The sequence below is a fragment of the Parastagonospora nodorum genome (assembly GCF_000146915.1).
Source record: "Parastagonospora nodorum SN15 chromosome Unknown scaffold_6, whole genome shotgun sequence".
Taxonomy (NCBI): Eukaryota; Fungi; Ascomycota; class Dothideomycetes; order Pleosporales; family Phaeosphaeriaceae; genus Parastagonospora; species Parastagonospora nodorum.
The window spans coordinates 1312394-1330820 of record NW_001884554.1 but is presented as its reverse complement, the minus strand read 5'-3'; the positions used below and the strand labels follow the sequence as shown (position 1 = coordinate 1330820).

Sequence of the window (18427 nt, the reverse complement as noted above, 5' to 3'; positions counted from 1 at the left end):
GAATGTTTTCCTGTGCTTGCGTTGAATGCAAGTCACTTTCTACTGCTCGACGTACCATCATACATTGGGAAGGCGGAAGCTGGCCAGTTCCCCTGAAGAACGCTATATGATAAGAAAATAGGGTGTGTGTGGTATAATGCCACCGAACTCCTCTTCCCATGTTTCGATATCCCCACAAGACACACCCACCGCTGTGTATTCATCTCCCAGCTGATCTCACCCGCGATCTAGTTCCGCCGCGGTGCATCACTCTCAATGCCGGGCGCGCGCAAAGGCGCTTTTAACTCCGATCCAAATATGCCCGATGTTTAAAGTATAAACGAAAATGCACTCGCAGGAATAGAGAAAAAGCATGAGTGACTAATGTAACAGGTTTCGAAGCGAAGGACTGGCGCTAGCTCCTGTACTGGCACGCTCTGTTGGCGCTGAAGTGACAGGTGGAGCATCTCTCATCACTGCATCCCTGGGGGTCGCAGGTCGGCCGGGCGCGGGGCTCCCGTGGTGAAGGTTTGGGTATCGCGGTATTCCTTGAGGGGCAGCGGTATATGGATTATCACTTGGACGAGACGAAGGGTGCCCGTGTGGATGTGTAGGTGAGTACGGTGGTGCATGAGGCGAATGCATGCCGTTGAGCATCATTGCACCGTTGTTGAGATGTAGTGGGGGAGGGGCACCACTGGCAGGCGGTGGAGGATACGAGCCGCGAGACAACGCCGAAGGCATCTGCGGATGCATGGGCGGGCCAGAATAGGGAGGGTAACCGCCTGGTGGAGGGGGATACGGGGCGTGAAACGGTGGAGGTTGATTCAAGGGAGCACCGTGTGGTGGCGGTGGGTGACCGATGCCATTGTGTAGGTGGTGAGGAAGATGATTGGGCCCTGGGGGTGGAGCTCCGTTGTGCCACGCCGGCAATGGAGGTGGCTGACTCGCTGCATGTGGTGGTGGAGGGCCATTTGGTACGGTCCATGATCCTGCCATCGCAGGCGGTGGTGGTGGAACAAATGCTTGTACAGGTGGTGAACGTAGAGCCAGTTGCTGTGGATCAAGGAGATCGAGCACAGGCTTTTCACGCTCTTCCTCGTCCTTTACACCATTCTTCTTCTTCCAATGGCACTTTTGGCACAGATAGGATGTCGACTGAACTCCGGCAAGATTCGTGTCCAGCTTCAGTTGCTCTCGTGGGGCAACTGCAGCAACAGGCGGTGCATCAGTCATCTTGTGATCCACAGACCCATTAGTCATGTGTGTGTCCTCGGTGCGCAGGCTCAGGTCGCTTGCCTGACTTGTGTTGGTTTCAACAGCGTTGACGGGAAGTGGGCCATCCACCAAACAAACACCAGATTGTGCGACTGGCGCCTGATCATCCGTCTCCCACCATCGGGGACTTGCCTCGATCTTGCAACGAACACATTTGCGTTCGGACTTCGGTACTGACGACTCCCTAGACTCCTCCTTCACAGGTAGCCCAGCGTTGGATTGCCTGCCCCTTGCGGAAGTTGGTGTTTGCGCTGTGATAGCAGAAGCCCTTCGATTAGTCTGAGTCGGCACAGCCTGGGGAACGATTCGGGTGGATTGGTCGACGAGATTGGCCTTGCGTGCAGTTCCTGTAAGTGTCAAGTCTGCCTGCTTGAACTCTCTTGCAAAGAGTTGCAAAGCAATCATATCGGTCCCTTCGAGTTGTTCGTTCATGGGATGAGGCTGAACTTTGGGCGCGTGCTCTTTGCACCAAATAGCCGCAGCCATGGAGCCTGTATCTCCGTTCAGCGTGACCGTAGGCACAGCGTCTCTCCGCGAGGCCTTGACGGGTGTCATATCGAATCCGAAAACGTAGCCTTGGCCGTGCGCGCAGCCGACGTGGAATGTTGCATGACAATGTAGGCAAGATGCGCAAGCGCCGTTTGTGGTCTTGCACAGCTTACACACAGCATCATAACGCAGTGTTGGCGCTCCGATCCCTTCCACCATGTCGAATCGTGCCGCATTGCTGAACCTGATCTCCGGATGCCAAAGCGCGCAGTAAACATGTACCCAGTTGTTGTCAGCTGTACGTTTGAGTGGTTCGCGGGGCATAAGTGGCCGCCCCTTTTCTTGCTGCCGTTGGCGATACTCTTCCTTCGCTCTGTCGATTAATTCTTTCTCCAGACGTTCTTTCTCCCGATCCCTATCGGTCTTCTTCTTGTGCGTCACCTTGGGCTGCTCGTAGAACTCGTGTTCGGTTTCTCTGTGAGGACAAAGTACGCACTCGTAGGTCTGGCGGTGGTCAGTTAATGCGCGGATCTGGAAATACTTGATACTTACATAAGAAACGCTTTCCTTCTTGTCGTTCCTACAAGTATCACAGTACCATTTGTTGGCTTGGCGAGGATCGTCAACTCCGTAACAAGACTTGTGAACTGTCAGGCGACAAGCAGCACATTCAACACGAGCACCGTCTACTGAGCGACACACGGCGCAAGACAATTCTTTCAACCGTGGCGGAGCAGGCACAGGAGGAGGAGTGGGTGCCTTGGGTACCGGCGGGGGCTTTTCTTTTTCTTTCTTCTTCGGCACAGGCTCATTGACTGGGGTCGATGTTCCACTGTCTCCATTTGCCATGATAGCAGTCTTTTGCTTCTTCTTAGGCGGTTCATTGACGGATTGTACGGTAGCAGCAGGAAGGTCGACATATTCTGGAGTAACGCCCTTGGAGCTAGGATCGGTCTGCGCGGCGTATACCTCTCGTAGTAACTCCTCGTCAATCCTCCTCTTCCAAGCTTTACCTCCACCTTGTGCGACTTTCTTTGCAATCTCGTCGACGTTTTCCCATTTCACCGCATATTTGCGCCATAAATTAGCGCAACGTATGCAAAGCGCAATGAGGAAGCCGCTCTTGTCCTTGGAACGACCATCCGGGGGGAGCATTTGGCCAGGAGAGACACCAGGGGCTCGCCTCCATTGCCGAGAGTGCCGGACGTTGCAACACTTGCACTGGAAGTTGCGCTTTCGCTGTATGGCCTTGTCGTTGTCGAATGCAGAATCATCCTGATTATCTGCAACGTCATCTAATAATCGGGTCTGAGCGTCGGGCTCTACCCTCTTACTCCGGCCTTTGCGGTTACTATAGGCACCCCAAATCTCTCTACCCTTGGGCGTCTTTTTCCACATGTAGTAGTATCGCACAGCATCCCCATAGAACATTGTTTTGCTGGTATGAAGACGGACGCTTCGGATCTCGGAACCATATTTGGAAACGCCTTCGTTCCATTTCTTTTCTTCCTCTTTGCTCAGCTCAGGTTCCTTCAGATCTTTTCGCTTGTCGATCTTTTTGACGTGTTTTAGAGCCACATCTGCATCGTACTGGTGTTTCGTGAAGAGTGACAAGCACTTGTCTAGGAAATTCGTATGATAGGGCTCGACTCCAACGTGCTTCGCCAATGCCCGGGCTCGGTCCATGTAGGCCTTGACCTGTTCTTCATTCACCGTTGGCGCATTATCCTCGCCACGGGTTGAATGCACACCCAAAGGAGGCATCTTGAATATCAGCTCAGCAGTACATTTGGAGTCTTTGTTAGGGTAGTCTTCGCCGCGGCGTACGTATCCTGGAGGCTCGTCCATTACCCATTTAGGGCGCTTTGCCTTCTCGGCCTTGTCTGCTTCGATTGCAGCGACCGTCTCCTTGGACAGTTTACCTTCCTTTTTGTTCCCCGCCGCCTTGACGTAGCGTTTCTTAATTTCGGCAGGTTTGACCAGCTCTACAGGGTGTCCATGCCATACATTGACGTTTGCTTGATGTCGAGGTCCCAGACGCGAACTAGCACGGGGGTAGATCGCTCGATCGTCGTACTGCAGCGCATCTTCAACCCGGGCGTGTATGCCTAAATATCGCATTGGCCACATCTTCGCCAATGCTATCTCGGCCTGTGTTCCCGGGTGAGAGTCAGCATTGCCCTCGGGATCAGGAGTGTTGGCAGTAGTATCGCCTCCAGCATCCTCTTCTTCCTCGTCGAGTGGCTCTTCTTCATCAAGTTCCTCACCCCCAGCGCCCAAAAGCGGAGTTCGGCGGGCCTCAAGCTTCTTCTCTTGGGCTCTGCTGCACGGACCACATGCCCATGCGAAACCGCGCGACGGTTTCTTCAGCAGCGGTGGACGGACGCAATTCATGTGGTATGTGTTGCGACATACGGCGCACTCGACTGAATCGTTACTGTAGATGTGTTTAGCATAGAAGAGAGTAGATAGGACACGTGATGTTGGACTTACGATGCACAAAAGCCAACACAGCGCTTGCAGCTCTTGACAGCACTGGTCAACTCCTTCACCCGGCTTGTCTCCAAACAAATGTACTTCCATCGCTCGTCCAAGGCCTTCTTGACCTTTTCGGGTACGTTGATGACCTGCGACGTGGGGATGACATCGTACCAGCGATGAATAAAGCGATCAAACACCTGGTTAAACCAGAAACTGTCCTTCATTTTGCGATATTCATCAAGATCGCCGATCTCACTTCGATGCAAGATCTGGCATTTGCCTCGGAGCGATGTGATGGGGCACAGGTCCGAGTGCATGGTGGCGTACACCAAGCGAGAATCATTGTTGTAGCGCTGAACATCTCGCGGACGGTAAAACCAGTTGACTCGTAGAGACTCGACGCGCTGCTTCGGATCGTTGTTGACGTGGATAAATTCCATGACCCGGCAAAGGTAGTAAGGCTCGCCTGGCGGCTCGCACACAAGGTACACTTGGTCTAGACGCCCAATTAGATTCCGCAGACAAAGCCGCACGACGTGGCTGGCGCAACGTAATGACCTTCAGCTGCAAGGAAAACAAATCAGAACTTACCATTCACGGACACAGTCTGGCCATCGTCCGCCTCCATGTGGCCGTCCTTGAGAATTGCACCGGTGTTTTCAAATGTCAGCATGTTGGATTCCCTTGCGCTGCTGGCGGCCGCTATGACATGGCTTCCGCGCTTCCCTCCTGTTTGGCTTGGCGCAGCCGCACTTTGATGATTGCCATTGGTGGTCGATGCATTTTTTCGGCGTTTGACTGGAGCCTGCGCGGTGCTGGGTTGGGTTGTTGCTGCGACCGCTGATGCGCCGGAAGTATTGGGGTTCGCTGCAGTGTCTTTTGAGTTGGATCCGGAATTACCCCACGACGCATTGCTTGGTGCAGAGACGGAACCTTTCTTCCCACCCACACCTCCAGACTGACCACCATCGGCGGCCACAGAACTACGCGATGGCGGATCGGAGCCGTTACCGTTGGTGGCAGCGGCCGTCATCTCGAAATCCATTTCGGTGTCTTCAGCATAATTTGGCCGCGACCTGCCGGGACGGTTGCGCGACCGCGTACCGTAAGGCACAGCGCCATTCTCATCGGAATCCTTGGGTGAGGCCTGCGCTGGATTTTGCGCCTCATTAGATGCATCCCGTGACTCCTGTAATGAATCCATGGCGGCAGACGCGTCATTTGAGTCTTGCGCAGAGTTGCGATGATCAGTAGATATTGCTCCAGGAGAAGAATTTCGAGTTGATGAATCTTTTCTTGCTTGTTTTGAAGGCGCAGATTCATCAGCGTCGCTGATACCGTTGGCTGCGCTCTGCTGCGCGTCGTTCTGGTTGCGCGTCGAATCTGCGAGAGACTGATCTTCAGAATGGGCCTCCTCACCATCGCCGTTCCTTGGGTGATCCATCGTGGCAGACTGCTTCTGCTGAAAGCAGTGGCGCCCCAGTGGACGAACCAAAGGACGGCGAAAACCCCGTGGGAACTCGGGCTCGCGTGACCAAGGCTGTGGTTGAGAAACGCAGTTCAGAGAGGTATATCAACGTAGCATGGAGAAGCCCGATGGCGCATAAACCATCAATGTTGAAGGAACCACAAGAAAAGGGTCAGTTGGAAGCGATAGGGCGCTGGATTCGGTGCAAATGATGTCAGACCTGGCAGTCGAGACCAGACACACTGGCAGGCGTGTCGTGTAAGAAGAATCAATGGAGAATGGAAGTGAGTGGCAGAAGGAAACCAAAACGAGAGAGGGCGGCATCCATGGATCGCGTAGCCTAGGGTCGTCTCGCCAAGATTTTAATAGGTAACGGGAGCCATCTAACCACTTTTGCATATCTCAATCGCACCCATCAGCACATCCCAGACTGCACCTCGCGGCAATGTCCGCATACCCACGCTGCTGGACGCTCGTTTTGATGCTATCGGTCATGGCTGATGACACTGGGGTTTGGCCTCTCCAAATTGATGGTTGCGACCCCGTGATGATGTTTCGTGTTCACGTTGTCGCCTCGCACCCTTTTTGCTCAGAGCACTTGCATACCATTCTGACGCCACTAGGCAACATAGCCATTGCACATAGTTTGTGCCCATCATCTTCATTTGAGTTTCTAGCCGATACTCTATCTTACGAATGATTTGGCTAAGGGGAGGACGCGACCGAGTAATTCTGGTTCAGCACTACTGCATGCAAGTCTTCTACAAAAATCTAGTATCGTGCCGATGGCACTGCGACTCGACCTGCCGTATTTGACGATGGCCTACAGGCGGTGCTGGATGGGTTGCGTGGGCTAGCGACAAGAGTCGAAGGAGGCGATGTACTCGGGATCATGTCCAGGACGTGAGCGCGGGCTAAACTGTATTAGTGTCGTGGCGGCTTCCTCGCGGCAACGTCGACTGACAGAGAAGATGGCCGCGATCATCATCACCCCGAGCATCACGGGCGCAGCACCCATCTCTGGTGGGCACCAATCTTCGTACAAGAAGATACCACTGGGTTTGGAGTCAATTGTTCAACTCGCGCGCGCTTTTCGGGCCTGATGCCGCACTGCATCCAACTACTCCGGCCACATCAGCTTGGTCTCAGGCTGCTTTGTCGAGCAATTCTCGCCAGGCTCAAAGCCAGCTGTCTCATCCATCAGTCATCACGGTGACACCTCTTGTGAAAGGGTATCGCACGCGCAAGGCCGCCGGACCTTGCAAGCCCACTATAGCGCACAAGGACACTAGCAGGTTCATTTTGCATTTCTCTCTCGTCTGCGGCCGGCCTTCGTACGCCCCTCCAGACGGATAATAAGCCATATCCAGAATGTACCTTATTCGCTAGGACCAACACTCGGTCTCTTGGCGGATAACATCTCTGCCGTTACTCGCTTCATGATCGGTCGCAGGGGGTGCATGCAACGCCAACTTTTAGTGGGTTCCATTCCCGTCATCGTCTCAACTACTGCGTGACAACATCAGCCATGGACAACGGCGACAGGCTGGGATCGCAACCACCAGTCCAAAACTCGGGATAATATGCGTCGTATCTCAATCTTCCACGACAAAGGGAAATGCGATGTACAATTTCACCTGATGCGAAAGGCTGTGAACATGCGCCGCCAGATGCGTTTCGAAGCAAGGCGCAGCTTGCATAATGTTGTTCTCTAGCATCCTTCAGTGGTGGGATGAGCTGTGCACTGCCATCAAAAGCCTATAAAGGCGAACACTCGATGTTCTGTCTGATGTCCGAAGAGCGTCTTCAGATCATGCCCACTGCCGACTCATGTCGCGCTCGCGCCGAGCGCTCCGGGGCCGCACCGACGGTTGGATTCGAACGAGACAATCTTTGCAGCTCTCTGGCACCCACCATTATGTCATCACAGCCAAGATGTATTTCAAAAGTTGCCTACGTGCCAGCGCGACTGAGGTCAGCTGCCCCTGTGCGCCATAGGTGCCGTTCGACTTCCGCATCATCACGTATCCTTGGCTAGATCTGAGCGGCGGCCGACAAAGTTCAAAAGACACTGCCGCTACTGTGAGACCGTTCGGACTCTGCCTTGACGCCCCAAGGACCCAGTCCACAGTTTGGGATCCAATTCTGCGCATCATGTCTAATTCGACACAGCACATCTCATGGGCACGGTGACAATATCGATGTTGTGGTGACGACAAAGCTGGCAGTCTCGCATTTGCTCTCTCACCACCGAGAAGGAGAGTGCAGCCCGGACTGCGAGTGCATCGAGTTTAAGTTCCGCGCGCACCAGGTCAGAGACCTTCCTGTCTGTTCGTAGCGTACTGTCAGATCGTGAGATCAGAGGTCGAAGGCTTACGTCGCATGTAAACACGCATATGGTAGCTGCAGAAAACAGTCTTTGAGTTTCTGCATCGTATCAGCTTCACCCCAATATCTGACTTCAAAACGTATATAGGTGTGCCTGATCCACCAAAGGCACACGAATCTATGTTTGGGTGTGCTTGATGGCGAAAGCTCTGTTGTGGATCTGCGCTTTCCCGGGGTCAAAGAATGTCATTGGCTCAACCTTAAGTAATATGCTTCGTAACACCAGGATGCGCTGGACAACGTTTGGCTATGCTTACGTGAAGCGAAAAGGCCCAATCATTTCGCGTCACAGTTGTCTTTGTGCTCAACCAAGGACATTTTCGGACAGGCGAAGGGATTTCGCAACAGCGTCTGTCAAATTCCGAGATTACTGGGGTCGGCCATAGTGAGCGGCAAGTCGCATACGCACGAGCAATGTAGCGACATAGTCAGCATTGGTACGACTCGCGCAGACATTGCGCAAGCAACCTAGGACCGCAGAGAACACATGCATGCACATCATTCGGGAGACTTTCAAGAAGAGTACAATAAGTTGAAGCTAATTAACTCTCCACAACAACTGCCTACCCTCTCGGAGCACTTCTCCCCGCCATCAGGCCGCATACGCGCCCCACTGATTCCACCCGCTAACCACATGACCAACATCCATGTTCGTTTCACGTTTGAACGCGCGATCAGCGTGTACTAATCGTCGAATAGCAGAACGAGTTTAAGCATGAGCAAATATCGACATTTACAAAGCGAAGACAGCAAGGAGGCCGGCGAAACCGAGACCAGCAAAACGAGCCGAGTTCACGTCAGCTGCACCGGTAGACGCGGGGGCGGCGCCAGATCCAGAAACGGATCCGGTAGCTATGCTGTGTTAGAATGCAGGTATTCAAGGGTGTCGGCTCTATTTGTTTGGACTCACCAGCGGGGCCAGTAGGGTTGGCTGAGCCAGTGGCCGCTGAGGCACCAGCCTTGACAGAGGAAGCTTGAGACGCTGCAGGAGCGGCGGCACCAGGGGCGAACTGGGTCTGGCTGCTGGGGAAAAGACTGTTGATGCAGCCATCAACGCACTTGGCGTAGGCAGTGGCAGCAGCCGCAGAGCCGTCGCCCTGGTCGCACTTTGCAGCGCAGTTGTTGGTGTCGATGACCTGGGATGCGTTGGGACGGGCGTTGCCCAAGCAAGCAGCCTGGCACATGACATCTCCAGCCTCGCAGTTCAAGGCGCAGCTGACTGCAGGCGAAAGACCGGAAGGAATGGGCGCTCCAGGGGCGGAGGTGATCGAGGCTTGCGGCACAGCAAAGGCGCCTGCAACGAGGGCAAGGATGGCAGTGGTGTACTTCATTGTGATGGTAGGGTTGGTGTTATGCGGGACGGCACGGTGCGTTAAGAAGTGGGTATATAGATTAAATAGATACAGATTCTGTTAAACGAGTGGCAGAATTAAGGGTTGAAGAGACAAAAGCGAGTGTGTGTGAAGTCTGGCGTAGTGTGCAAGCAAGAAGCTGGGGAAGGCCTTTTATTGAACTTTCCATCCCTTAGGGGCTTCGGCGAATAGAGGCTCAATCTGCGTCGGCCTTATGCGCATCCATTACCGGGTGAACCTTAATCGCGGAAGGGACGTGCTGGCCGGTCGCCTCCCCAAAAGATCTCCGTCGAAACGCGCTACCGGTAGCCTAGCGAGACGCGTCGACCTTCACCTCATTACTGAACGCCACTATAAACAGCTGCACCACCAGCAGCCATCGCCATGTCGGACAGCGATGACTATGGCGATGAGTTTGACGACACCGAATTCATCACTGTTGCGACGCAGGCGGAAAAGGAAAACACTCCTGCATTCCAAGCGTCGCCACGGCCAACCAAGCGGCGAAAGCTTAGCACAGCAAATGAGAGGACGGCATCCATTCCGCGAAAGAAGCCACAGGGTGTTCGACGACGAGCGTTCGTGTCATCTGAAGACGATGAAGCTGATGGATTGAGCGATGACACGGTCTCTGACCCCGGCAGCACGTGCACTGGCGGCAGGTCACGTAGCAAGAAAGCTACTTTCGATCAGCATGGTGACGATGATGCGCAAAGGGACGATGCGTCGCCGACGAGACTCACCGTTGCCCAGAAGAGGAAGGAACGCATCCATGTTCCCACCACCAACCTGGACATGAAAGAGTTGTTCTTCACGCAGCCGCCGCAAGAGCACTCACCACCCTGGAAGCCTCGAGGGGCAATATGGGCGAAGCAAAAGACGTCTATAGGAGTGCACGCACCTTCAGCGCCGACGAAGTGGGCGGGCCTGGATGCAATGAAGACCATGTCTTTGCCCGGAAGACAGTCAGTTTCATCCAGACCGAAACCACAAGCACCACCATCTCCCGACAATTCGGGATCACCCATAGAAATCCACGATTCCCCCAGGCTGCCAACCACTAACAATGCGACTGCCTATGACTTCACTCAAGACTTAGCCGACCTGCCTTCTGATGCATTTGCATCCTCGTCATCTTCGCCGCAAAAGCAGGATGGGGGCACGAGTGTGCAGGACTCCCGCAAGCGCGTAGTGGCTCCCCAGACAGGCTTGCGTCAAACAACTCTGTTCGGTCGGCAGGGTGTCAATGGTGATGTGCCTCTTTCGCAAGTGAACAAACGATACAATTTCATTGCCGACCAGAAGGCAGAACCTCCTACGCACCACGCGCTAGACACTGAGGCAATCAAGACTTGGGTCTACCCAACTAATCTGGGTACGATTCGTGATTATCAGTTCAATATCGTACAGAGAGGTTTGTTCAACAACCTACTTGTGGCGCTCCCAACTGGTCTCGGCAAGACATTCATTGCGGCAACCATCATGCTCAACTGGTATCGCTGGACAAAGGATTCACAGATAGTGTTCGTCGCTCCTACCAAGCCACTTGTCGCTCAACAGATCGACGCCTGCTTCCATATCGCTGGCATCCCGCGATCACAGACTACCATGTTGACCGGAGGCGTATCTCCCGCGCTACGGTCAGAGGAATGGAAGAGCAAGCGTGTGTTCTTCATGACACCCCAGACCTTGCTGAATGATCTGAAACACGGGTACGCGGACCCAAAGAAGCTAGTGTTGCTCGTGGTGGACGAGGCACATCGTGCCACAGGGGCATACGCATACGTAGAAGTGGTCAGCTTCTTGCGACGCTTCAATCAGAGCTTTCGTGTTCTAGCACTGACGGCCACCCCGGGTGCGAACGTGGAGTCAGTTCAGAAGGTTATTGATGGACTGGACATCTCCAGAGTCGAAATTCGCACGGAAAATTCCATGGACATTTGCAGCTACGTGCATTCACGAAGTATCGAAAAACACGTTTTTCAAAACAGCGACGAGATGGAAATGTGCATGGAACTTTATAGCCACGCACTCCAACCACTGGTCAACACGGTCAACGGACTCAACGCATACTGGAGCAAGAACCCTTGTGACTTGACGCCATATGGATGTCAACAAGCACGAAATAAGTGGATTTCAGAGGCTGGTCGTCATGCAAACCAAGGAGTAAAGTCCATGGTCAATGCTGTCTTCACAATTCTTGCCTCGATCTCACAAGCAATGGACCTTTTGAAGTATCACGGCATGGGTCCCTTTTACGTGAAGCTAAAGGAGTTCAAAAAGGAGAGCGATAAGAGCAAGTCCAAGTACAGGAAGCAGATTCTCGACAGCGAGTCTTTCCAAAAGCTCATGGTGCGCCTGCAAGGTTGGGTTACGGACGATAACTTCGTTGGCCATCCTAAGCTAGAGTTCTTGCAGCAGGTTATTCTGGATCATTTCGTCAACGCTGGCAACGGCGATAATGTCGAAGGCGCGCCACCCTCGCAGACCAGGATCATGGTCTTTGCTCACTTCCGTGACAGTGCCGAAGAAATCAGCCGCATTCTCAAGAGGCATGAGCCAATGATCCGGCCTCGCGTGTTCGTGGGGCAGTCGACCGGCAAGAACTCGGAGGGAATGAGTCAAAAGGAACAGCTGGAAGCCATCGAGCAGTTCAAACAAGGCACTTTCAACACTCTCATCGCGACATCTATCGGTGAAGAGGGTCTCGATATTGGTGAGGTCGACCTCATCATTTGTTACGATTCAAAAGCCTCGCCTATCCGCATGTTGCAACGTATGGGACGAACTGGAAGAAAGCGTCAAGGAAAGATTGTCATGCTTCAGATGCAAGGGAAAGAGGAGAATGATGCAAACAAAGCCAAAGATAGCTACGAAAAGATGCAAGAACTGATCGCGAAAGGTACCCATTTTACCTTCCACGATGAGATCTCGAGAAGGATATTGCCACCGGACGTCAAACCGGCGGTCGACCGTCGGGTCGTTGAGATACCACGAGAAAACTCTCAACAGGATTGGTTGCCAGAACCTAAGAAAGGTCGTCGACTGAAGAAGCCTCCAAAGGTGTTCCACATGCCTGATGGTGTCTTGACCGGCTTTGTTACGGCGGGACGTATGGATGAGGAAATCGCGCCCAAAGGTCGCAAAAAAAAGGTCGTTGCACTGACTTACCCCAGCGAAGAGATCTTCACAATACCACCACTCCAGTTGGTGCTGCTAGATGATGACGCTGCAAAGGATCTGGAGCGTCGCTTTCAAACGGTCTTCGATGATGACGAATCCCCAATGGTTAATGGCTTGGACTACAGTCGCCACCCAGAGCGTCAACGGATACTTTCTCGACCCCAGATATTACCTGCATCAGGACGTGGAGCTCGTGCGTATGTCGGCACCATGCAGCGAATAAACAAGATGGACAGTGAGCGGCTTGAGTTGTTCCAACAAAATCTGCATCTGTCGGATTGTGAACCTGATGCTGAACACGACCTACTCGTCTCAGATACCGAGTCAAGGCCCATTATACATGAGGACATGTGGGCCAGTGATGATGGTGACGATGATGCCGGGTCTCTGACACTACCAAAGCCTAAAGCGAAAGCAAAAGCAAAGCCAGGTCCGAAGCCTAAAGCTAAAGGCGTACCTGAAAGCGCACCCAAAAGCGCACCCAAAACACCAGCAGCACCTCGAGGTCGCCCCCGGAAAAGCGCGGCTCCTGTGGAAACCCCCATACGTCTGTCCAAAGCCACGAGCCAGACACCGCACACGAAAACGCCAAAGACGCCAAACTGGCGGGTCTCCGGGCTCGCACAAGAAGGCGGATCATCATCGCCGCCGCCAACTGATCCACGCTTCCGCCTTGCCTCGCAGGCAGATACGATCGGTTCTGACGACACTTTAGGTGACGACGAGGTACAGGATACACAAGCATACAAGCTGGACTCGGAACTTGCCAGCTTCATTGTGGAAGACGAGGATGATGATGATGATGTCCCGCCATCCAGTCTCCCCAGCCTTGATCTGGCTGGTCTTGGAAGAGGCACACAAGCTGTAGTCAAAGCTGCTCAGCCTAAGAGGGCGCCAAAGGCAGACAAGATCTTCACAAGCGATGTGACTGACAATGATGCTGTCGTGAGCAGCGATAGCGACGACGATGCGCCACTTGTCAAGAAGAATGCTGGTGCAAGTAAGAGTATGGCGTTTGTGGTAGATTCTGCTTCAGAAGACGAGGAAAATGCGCCTATTGTTCATCGGCAGAGAGCGCGAAGGGTGATCCATGACGATGACGACGATGAGTGATCTGTCTGCCCTAAGATATTCTCAAAGCTGATCAAATGCTTTGTATGATCGCGTTAGCCACAACACAAGATATACAACAACGTTCCACAATCATCATGAGGATTTCATAACTTGACATTACTCAAACTGCTTCCAATACTCTGCATCAAAGCCTTCCATATGCTGTATGTACGGTTCACCGGCTTTGACCCAGTCTTTTATGCCACCCCCGAGGGTCAGAGACTCTATGTCGGTGTCCCCCTGGTCTACGATGTAATCTGCAAACCATCCGGAACAACGTGGGCCTCTGCCATTTGATGAGCCTGATGCAAGTCAGATTACTGAGTGCTCCATGGGTTATGTGTCCTCTCCACCATTCAGGTGGTATGATGTGAGCGATCACGAGATTTGCACGCCACAAAGACTACCTCAATAGTACCAATACGAAAACTTACCACAGTAGAAGGCAACTTTCTTCACGCCCGCTCTCTTGCATAGATCGAACAGCACCGCACGATTCATGTAGAATGAGTGCGCAGGCAAATTGATACTCCCCTTGATGGTACCACCCTCGTAGTCGGTGCGTCGCACATCCACGACTAGCAGATCGGGAGATGACAGGGCTGACACGGCGTCCTCGCGTGTTATGATGGGTGCGGTGGTACGAGGCGCGGGGAAGGCATCGGACCAAGACCCAGTTGGTTTTGTGGCTTCAGTCATGTTGCAAAATTGTCCAGATGCTTGAATGATTCGAGCAAGAATTGTCCGGTGTCGTCTGCCTGCCCGGATGCACCGCTGCGTGAAACATGGTCAGCCCTATCGATAGACTAGCGTCAGTTGGAAGGCGGCTCCTTCTCTGATACGCCACACTTGGCACTGGACACATTGCGACTTGGTGATGGCCCGACGAACGTGTGATTACACTTCCGGTCGCCGACCGCTTTTAATATATCTGACCATATCCGCTCTCTAGGCCTTCACCACACGCCAATATAATCCTGCCCTGTTCCATCCCGTGTGGTCGCTTGCCTTTCATTTATTTCCGTCTGGACTTCCGCTTTCAGACAACGATCACCGCCACAGCCAGGGTCTCTGACATTATACCGACTGAGCTCACACTCTGGCCTCTTTGCATACCCCACACCGAGAGCCGGCGGACAACCTGCCGAGACCTTTATATAGTAAAGGCAATTGCAGCTGTAAGTGGCACGCTTTGCGCCTTTGAAGACGCTCGCCGCAGACGTTTGCTGACCCGAGGACTACTTGCAGATACGAGTACTAGCACAATATGCGTACCGCAGCGCACGTGTTCTACCTAGCAGTCTTCTCGCTGCTGGGTAGCTCGCATGCTGCCGGTAATGTTGCGCCTTCGAATGCGAAGAGTCCGCCGTCAAACGTCTGCAGTGTAAGCAATAAATCGCCGCGTTCGCCAACACAATCCCAAAGCCAGGATACTAAGACCACATACCAGCTGGAACCTGGTGCGATAGTATCAGATGCATGCGCTAGCTACAGCACACTCGAACAACTGAACGAAGCCATACACCCCTACCTCCACTCGATTACGCAAAACACCGACTTCTTCTCGCACTACAGATTAAGCTTATTCAGCAAGAAATGCCCGTTCTGGGATGACGAGAATGGCATGTGTGGAAATGTGGCGTGCGCGGTGAACACACTGGAGAACGAGGAGGATATACCCCTGGTGTGGCGCGCGAAGGAGCTGGGAAAGCTGGAAGGCCCAACAGCACAACATCCAGGGAAGAAGCAACAGAGAGAGGAAAGGAAGAGGCCGCTACACGGAAGTCTGGGCGAGAATGTCGACGAGAGCTGCGTGGTGGAATACGACGACGAATGCGACGACCGCGACTACTGCATACCAGAAGACGAATCGGCGACAGCAAAGGGAGACTATGTCTCGCTGGTGGACAACCCAGAGCGCTTCACTGGATACGCTGGAGTCGGCGCTCAGCAGGTTTGGGAAGCCATATACCGCGAGAATTGTTTCAGCAAGCCGCCAAAGATCGCGAAGGGCAGTGGACAATCGGCGCCCACAGGATCATCTTCGCCGTTTGGTTCGTTTGGCAACCAGCAACAGATGGTTGCAGCGAACCAGCTGCGCAATGTCATGAAGGAACAGGCCGTTCAGCAAAAGGTGCAATCAGCGATTGCGCATGGCACTGCTGTCGCGCGACTGGATCCCGTCGAGTTCGATGACACATGTCTGGAGAAGCGTGTCTTTCACCGAGTAATATCGGGTATGCACGCGTCCATCTCGACTCATCTGTGCTACGATTACTTGAACCAGACCACCGGACAGTGGGGCCCCAACCTAACCTGCTACGAGGAGCGACTTCACAACCACCCTGAACGTATCTCGAACATCTACTTCAACTATGCGCTCATCATGCGCGCAGTAGGAAAGATCAGGCAGCACATCTCGGACTACTCGTTCTGCTCTGAGGATCCCGAGCAAGACGCGCGCACGAAGAACTCTGTGTTGCGTCTCGCCTCCGCCTTGCCGTCGGGACCCGAGATCTTCGATGAAACTGTCATGTTTCAGGATCCTGACACGATCGCGCTCAAGGAAGACTTCCGCCAACGCTTCAGGAACGTGAGCAGAATCATGGACTGCGTGGGTTGCGACAAGTGCAGACTCTGGGGCAAAGTGCAAACCAACGGCTACGGGACAGCACTGAAGGTGCTCTTCGAATTCGACGAGAACGATTCTTCAAAAGACCCACCTCTTCGCCGCACCGAGCTCGTCGCCCTTGTCAACACAATGGACCGTCTATCACACTCGCTGTCGGCCATCAAGGACTTCCGTCGCATGATGGATGAGCGTGAAGGCCATTCTGGTTCCATCGCACCTCCTGTCCCCGAGCCCTCAAAAGAGGTACTCAAGGCGAAGCTCGCTCTCGAAGATTTAGACCATGACGGCCTACCAGAAGAAGAAGTGCCTGACTTTAGACGCGACTGGGATGCCTCCAACATGACTATGTGGCAAGAAGTCATGGCTGAATTCGATCTGGTCAAGCGTGCTTTCATGTACGTGCTGTTCCAGTGGACGCAGCTTCCTAGCAGACTGTAGGTCAAAACATTGCTCGTGAAAAGTTTGGACAGATTACTAATAATCTCGCAGCTCGAAGATCTTCATTCTTGAAGTCGGCCGTTTGTACAATTGGTGGTTGGGCTTGGTTCCCGGACCGAGGAGTTGGGAGATTCGCATCCCGAGACAAGATGAGCTTTGAGTTCGATGGAATTGCTGCTTGCATGCATGCATAGCTGTGGTGTTTGGGTATTTGGGCATTTACGCGTAGAGGCATTAAGAGGCGTTTACTAAGCAATCATGATATACGCATTTGTACACATTCACTTCCGTGCACAACTATCATATTGAAATCTATGCGCACATGTAAATGAAGGTGCTGGCGTACAGATCCCCTTCATTTACGTCATTTTTACTCAAGCGCACCCTACCGCCAGGCGCCCTTCCCATTCGATCCCAACACAATCAAGCAATATACCAAGCTATGCGCCTATTATCTATACCTGCTGCTTTCGGCTTGTTGGGAGGCGAAAACAAGACATAATCAAGTCGAGCTATGATTGAGAAACCGGAGGGCTGGCGAAGACATCTACTACATGAGATCCGTCTACGTACTCGACCAAGCATCGTCTCTGCCTTGGTCATAGCAAGCGATTGCTGCCGTGCCAATTGTTCCGCCAAACTCAAATGTACTGTGAGGAGATGGTACTTGTTACGCCACAATTACCGAGGGCGGAGAATTTATCTGACAACCCCTCTCTCCTCTCCCACCTCCTCTTTTCCCCCCACTTTTACTAGGCGAGAATGTGTGGGGAGTAAAGATGCACCGCCATACCAATCTTACAACCCTATCTGTCATTGCGTGCGGAGTACTGACATGGTCAGAAGCTAACGTGAGGAGACGAAACGCGCCTGTTTTCAACAGTTGCTGTTTTCGGGCAAGAGGAGGGAGGGATCTTTATGGTTTGAAAAAGAAAAATCCTCCGAGTTTCTGGTTTGATCCTCGGAGGGATTTACATGGTGTGCTCGATACGAAAAGTGCGGAGACGCTACCCCGTCGCGCTAGTTTTATCTAGATGTAAAGTTATGAGGGGTCTCACATGGCGTGCGCCAGACGTCGACGTTATCTCGTCAAAAGCGGAGAAATCGAGTCGATTATGGCTGCTAACGGTGATAGCAAGTGAGGAGAAGTCCGACGCCTGTTTTCCACGCCTTCTCGATGGGGTAGGTTGGATAAGTCCTCAGGTCCGCAATCTAGGCGTTGCCCTCGCTACGGTCCGCAGCGCGGTGAGGAGAAGGTTTGACGTGCTTGCACAAAGAAAAGAGTCATGATGTCGCATTTATGGCAAACGGGCCCGAACTTGTTGACATGGTTTCTTTTTCTGGAAGCCAAGGTGAGGAGAAGAAAGACGCCTGTTTTCAATGGTGGAGGGGGACTTGCCATATGGGGTAATGCTAGAAAGTGGAGGCGGTGAAGGTTAGGCGGGTGGTGAAGGTATGCCGAGTTTGGCAGGTTTTCTTTTGGGCGTTGCTTGATGGCGTTGGAGGATTGCGTCATTTCGAGTGTGGTGATGAGGCTTTTGCTTGACTGAGTCGGATACATTGTAGTAACGTCCGCTGCATACAGAAGAGAATACAACGAGATACTCGGTGACTGAGTCTATTTTT

General features: G+C 53.0%; 6 protein-coding genes across 6 annotated transcripts; 2 read left to right on the top strand and 4 right to left on the bottom strand.

Annotated features, from left to right (window-relative positions):
- Positions 1 to 806: 806 nt before the first annotated feature.
- On the bottom strand, positions 807 to 5671 carry SNOG_04700 (hypothetical protein; the record flags this gene model as incomplete). The annotated part of the gene is made up of 4 exons (XM_001795060.1): positions 807 to 878; positions 1027 to 4183; positions 4240 to 4723; positions 4819 to 5671. The coding sequence occupies 4 exons, from the start codon at positions 5669 to 5671 to the stop codon at positions 807 to 809; spliced, it is 4566 nt and encodes a 1521-aa protein (XP_001795112.1).
- Positions 5672 to 6548: 877 nt separating this feature from the next.
- SNOG_04699 (hypothetical protein) lies at positions 6549 to 6713 on the bottom strand (the record flags this gene model as incomplete). Its single annotated transcript, XM_001795059.1, has 2 exons — positions 6549 to 6614; positions 6660 to 6713. 2 exons carry the CDS (start codon positions 6711 to 6713, stop codon positions 6549 to 6551), a joined length of 120 nt encoding a protein of 39 aa, XP_001795111.1.
- Positions 6714 to 8594: 1881 nt separating this feature from the next.
- On the bottom strand, positions 8595 to 9566 carry SNOG_04698 (hypothetical protein). Its single transcript, XM_001795058.1, has 2 exons — positions 8994 to 9566; positions 8595 to 8935 (listed from the first exon to the last, which is right to left on the bottom strand). The coding sequence occupies exons 1-2, from the start codon at positions 9412 to 9414 to the stop codon at positions 8817 to 8819; spliced, it is 540 nt and encodes a 179-aa protein (XP_001795110.1). The 5' UTR covers positions 9415 to 9566; the 3' UTR covers positions 8595 to 8816.
- A 253-nt stretch (positions 9567 to 9819) lies between these two features.
- SNOG_04697 (hypothetical protein) lies at positions 9820 to 13731 on the top strand (the record flags this gene model as incomplete). Its single annotated transcript, XM_001795057.1, has 2 exons — positions 9820 to 10400; positions 10485 to 13731. The coding sequence occupies 2 exons, from the start codon at positions 9820 to 9822 to the stop codon at positions 13729 to 13731; spliced, it is 3828 nt and encodes a 1275-aa protein (XP_001795109.1).
- Positions 13732 to 13848: 117 nt separating this feature from the next.
- SNOG_04696 (hypothetical protein) lies at positions 13849 to 14430 on the bottom strand (the record flags this gene model as incomplete). The annotated part of the gene is made up of 2 exons (XM_001795056.1): positions 13849 to 13988; positions 14166 to 14430. 2 exons carry the CDS (start codon positions 14428 to 14430, stop codon positions 13849 to 13851), a joined length of 405 nt encoding a protein of 134 aa, XP_001795108.1.
- Positions 14431 to 14715: 285 nt separating this feature from the next.
- Positions 14716 to 17081, top strand: SNOG_04695 (hypothetical protein). Its single transcript, XM_001795055.1, has 4 exons — positions 14716 to 14909; positions 14980 to 15115; positions 15182 to 16797; positions 16853 to 17081. The coding sequence occupies exons 2-4, from the start codon at positions 14999 to 15001 to the stop codon at positions 16959 to 16961; spliced, it is 1842 nt and encodes a 613-aa protein (XP_001795107.1). The 5' UTR covers positions 14716 to 14909; positions 14980 to 14998; the 3' UTR covers positions 16962 to 17081.
- Positions 17082 to 18427: the final 1346 nt, after the last annotated feature.

What these genes read in the sequence shown, in the direction of transcription:
- SNOG_04698 (XM_001795058.1), bottom strand. Translation starts at nt 9,414, where the DNA reads ATGAAGTACACCACTGCCATCCTTGCCCTCGTTGCAGGCGCCTTTGCT. An exon ending in CAACCCTACTGGCCCCGCTG is followed by an intron (nt 8,936 to 8,993) that starts GTGAGTCCAAAC and finishes AACACAGCATAG; the next exon opens with CTACCGGATCCGTTTCTGGA.
- SNOG_04695 (XM_001795055.1), top strand. Translation starts at nt 14,999, where the DNA reads ATGCGTACCGCAGCGCACGTGTTCTACCTAGCAGTCTTCTCGCTGCTG. An exon ending in CGCCGTCAAACGTCTGCAGT is followed by an intron (nt 15,116 to 15,181) that starts GTAAGCAATAAA and finishes ACCACATACCAG; the next exon opens with CTGGAACCTGGTGCGATAGT. An exon ending in ACGCAGCTTCCTAGCAGACT is followed by an intron (nt 16,798 to 16,852) that starts GTAGGTCAAAAC and finishes ATAATCTCGCAG; the next exon opens with CTCGAAGATCTTCATTCTTG.